Source organism: Etheostoma spectabile, chromosome 23, assembly GCF_008692095.1.
Source record: "Etheostoma spectabile isolate EspeVRDwgs_2016 chromosome 23, UIUC_Espe_1.0, whole genome shotgun sequence".
NCBI classification, from domain to species: Eukaryota; Metazoa; Chordata; class Actinopteri; order Perciformes; family Percidae; genus Etheostoma; species Etheostoma spectabile.
In genome coordinates this window covers 9,108,923-9,112,092 of record NC_045755.1, presented here as the reverse complement: position 1 = coordinate 9,112,092, position 3,170 = coordinate 9,108,923, and the positions used below count along the sequence as shown (strand labels likewise).

Here is a 3,170-nt window from a genome sequence, read left to right as displayed (position 1 = left end):
AGAGCGTTGGGTGGAATCAATCATGTTATTTTGAAGAATAAAAAGAACATTGATATAGGACAACATGAGGACAACATGAGGGTTAATATTCACTGATACCCGGCCCTACTACTGGGCATATTTTCTACATAAATCAGAAAGAAAACTCACAATGCAGATCAGCCGGCTTCACGTGGTCCTCTGTGTGCGTCCTCAGATCCGATCCTGGAGAACCAGGAAGGCTCCGACTGAGCCGGACGTCCATCGTGGCAGGCGGTGATTGAAGGGTGGAGGACAGGCGGAGGACGCTTCCCGTCCCTGCACAGGACAAAAAAAAAAGACAGCGCCCGTCTGCTCAGCGTGTTGGACTGTCAACACTTCTGAAGTTACACACCGAACCCCTGGAGGAAATGTGAACGCAGCGCTGCAGTGCCAAAGAGACTCTGAAGACAGAGAAGGAACTTTAATAAACACTACACGTTCACATGTGTAGATCGTTTGAAAATAACATGACGAGAACTCATGTGATTATGAAAATAAACTAATTTCAATTTGTTTGTTTTTCCCCCCCCACTTTCATTTAAATGACGATGAGGCTCATTTCTCTTGTCTGGACTGGAGAAAGTTGATGTTAAATTTGTTGTTGTTTTGTCTCTTCTTTGTTGTCATTTTAGGTCTATTTTTAGCCATTTTGATTATTTTGTGGTCATTTTGGGTAGTTTGTAGTTGTTTTGTCTCTTCTTTGTTGTCATTTTAGATCTATTTTTAGTCATTTTGATTATTTTTGTAGTCATTTTGGGTAGTTTGTTGTTGTTTTGTCTCTTCTTTGTTGTCATTTTAGGTCTATTTTTAGTCATTTTGCACCTCCTTGTGGTCATTTTGTAGTTGTGTTGCATCCAGGTGATGAATTTGCATCTAATTTCTTTTAGATTTGCATCTGTGTGTTGTGGCTTGGCGTCTACTTTTCGTCACTTTGCATCTTTTTATGGTGACTTTGCGTCTACTTCACGTCTTTTTGCGTGTCTTTGTAGTAACTGTGGGTTGTTTGCCGTTGGTATGTGTAGTTTGTTGGGCCGTTTTAGTCTATTTTCAGTCATTTAGCATTTCTTTGTGGTCGTTTTGCATCTCTGACGTTATAGTGTGGGTTAGTTTGTAGTCAGGACCCCGACCCCGAGGCTCATGGACGGAAACGGACATTGGGCGGGAGCAATCCCGGAAGTGGACCGTCGTGGATATAGACCGTTCTCTTAGTACAGCCATGATATAGAATAGAATAGAATGCCTTTATTGTCATTATACACAAGTACACGGTACTTGTGCAACGAGATTAAAGCAATCCCTTTACAGCGTTGACACAAAAAAATATAAGAATATAAGATAACAGTATAAAATATCAAAAATCAAAAATATAAAGTCAAAGATATAAAGTGTGGGTAGTGCAGAGAAAAAAAGAGGGCCGGGGGCTGCTGGCGCACAGTCCTGAGTCCGGAGAGCAAATTAAACTGTATACATATATAAATCAGCTTGAATACAAGTTGTGTAAACATAGATAAGTGTTAACACTCAATAAATAATATTGCACAGTGTATGTGGACATACGGAGCACATAGACAATGTTGGGAATAACGCAATTACAGTCATGGATTCCTTTTTGCTGTAACGCAGTAATATAACATTAGTAATTACATTTCACTAATATTGTACCCGTTACAGTCTCAGTAACGTGAGTTACAACGTATTCTAATGCAACATTTAGTGGTATTTTGTGGTTTTTAAGAATTCACCAACACTGCGAAACATTTCCTCACAGAAAACAACCATTACATGTCATTCAGCGGACGCTTTTATCTAAAGTGACTTACAACTGCTACATATGACCAGAGGTCACACGGCCCTGGAGCAACTAGAGTCTTGCTAAGGGGACACATTGGTTGATGTTTGCAGTGGGACTCGAACCCAGGTCTCCCACACCAAAGGGACGTGTCACATCTACTGCGCCATCACAACCCTTATGTCCTGTTGCTGCATTTGAGATGACTACAGATTTTCAGGAGTTATTACGCTGCGTTGAAGCGAGGCGTTGTCCCGTCTCGGTTCCCGTGGTCAGAACCAGATCCAGAACCAGAGGCGGTATGGACAACATCTGTGTCCCAACGGGGGACGGTACAGCAGTGTGTCCAAGCTGCTGACAGAAAGAAACATGTTTACACTTGCTACCCATAACACTGCATTTTATCATCCGTGGAGAGTAAACTAGTAAGTACTGTGTACTTCAAAACAACTTACAGTTGTTTTGAGTATTTTCATTTTCTCCTACTTGGCTATTGTATGTTTTACTCTATTTTTATAGCTTTAGTTACTTTGCATATATATAAAATTATAGAAAATATGATGTTGATGGGATATGATGTATTAACTTAAAGTGGATAAAGAGGAGACTTTGTTGATCCCGTGTTGAAACTCACAAACTTCCACGTCAAACTTGCACTGTTATTTTGGTGAAAATAGTGCAAAGTAAATAGTAATATTGTAATATAACTAATTACTCTCAAATGACAGTAACTAGTAATTTTATTGTTTTTAAATTTTGGAATTAACTTGCCCCAGACATGCCCAACACCTAGGGTGATTTTAACATTACTTGTCACAGTGCCCCCTCCAGGGCAATTCACGTCATTTTTTGAATGCCAAAATAACCCGATTCTGGTCTGTGATTGGTTAATTACTGCTTTTCTTCTTTTTTTTTTTAAAGTTTTCTCTGCTCCTTTTGTGTGACTCGTGACGCACACTGTCACAGCTAACCTAATAACTTCCCTGTCTTCTACAATCTCCTCAATTACTCTATTAAGGGACTATAACGGAGAAGTTTGGGGACTTTGAGTCAAAAAGACTTGACCCTCCCTCCGCCAGTAATTCATTTATCTACAGCCCTCCTAAATTTGGTTGATAACAGACTTTTCCCCCCATCATGTTTTGGCCTGTATTTGTTATCAGTTTGGCTAATTGACACCACTAAACCTATGCCGAATTAGCTATAAATAGTTTATGTTTACAATGTACTCTTAACTGTACAGACAACTCTAACTGGATGACTTTTATACTGAAAACTCGTTAAACTTCTAAAGTTAAAGTCTAAACGTTAAAGTTCTGCAGCGCCTTTTTACTCTTTTGATTTGTAAGCGGATTTACAG

At 39.5% G+C, this 3,170-nt stretch overlaps 2 protein-coding genes across 16 annotated transcripts in view; one reads left to right on the top strand and one right to left on the bottom strand.

Annotated features, from left to right (window-relative positions):
* LOC116673447 (cyclin-D-binding Myb-like transcription factor 1) overlaps nt 1-259 on the top strand; it is a 14,904-nt gene extending 14,645 nt beyond the window's left edge. The window contains exon 17 of the mRNA XM_032505798.1: nt 197-259. Within this exon, the coding sequence (XP_032361689.1) occupies nt 197-259 (63 nt within the window). The remainder of the gene's footprint in view (nt 1-196) is intronic.
* The window catches only part of nrcama (neuronal cell adhesion molecule a), a 1,100,153-nt gene that overhangs the window by 363,705 nt on the left and 733,278 nt on the right, over nt 1-3,170 (bottom strand). The window lies entirely within an intron of this gene.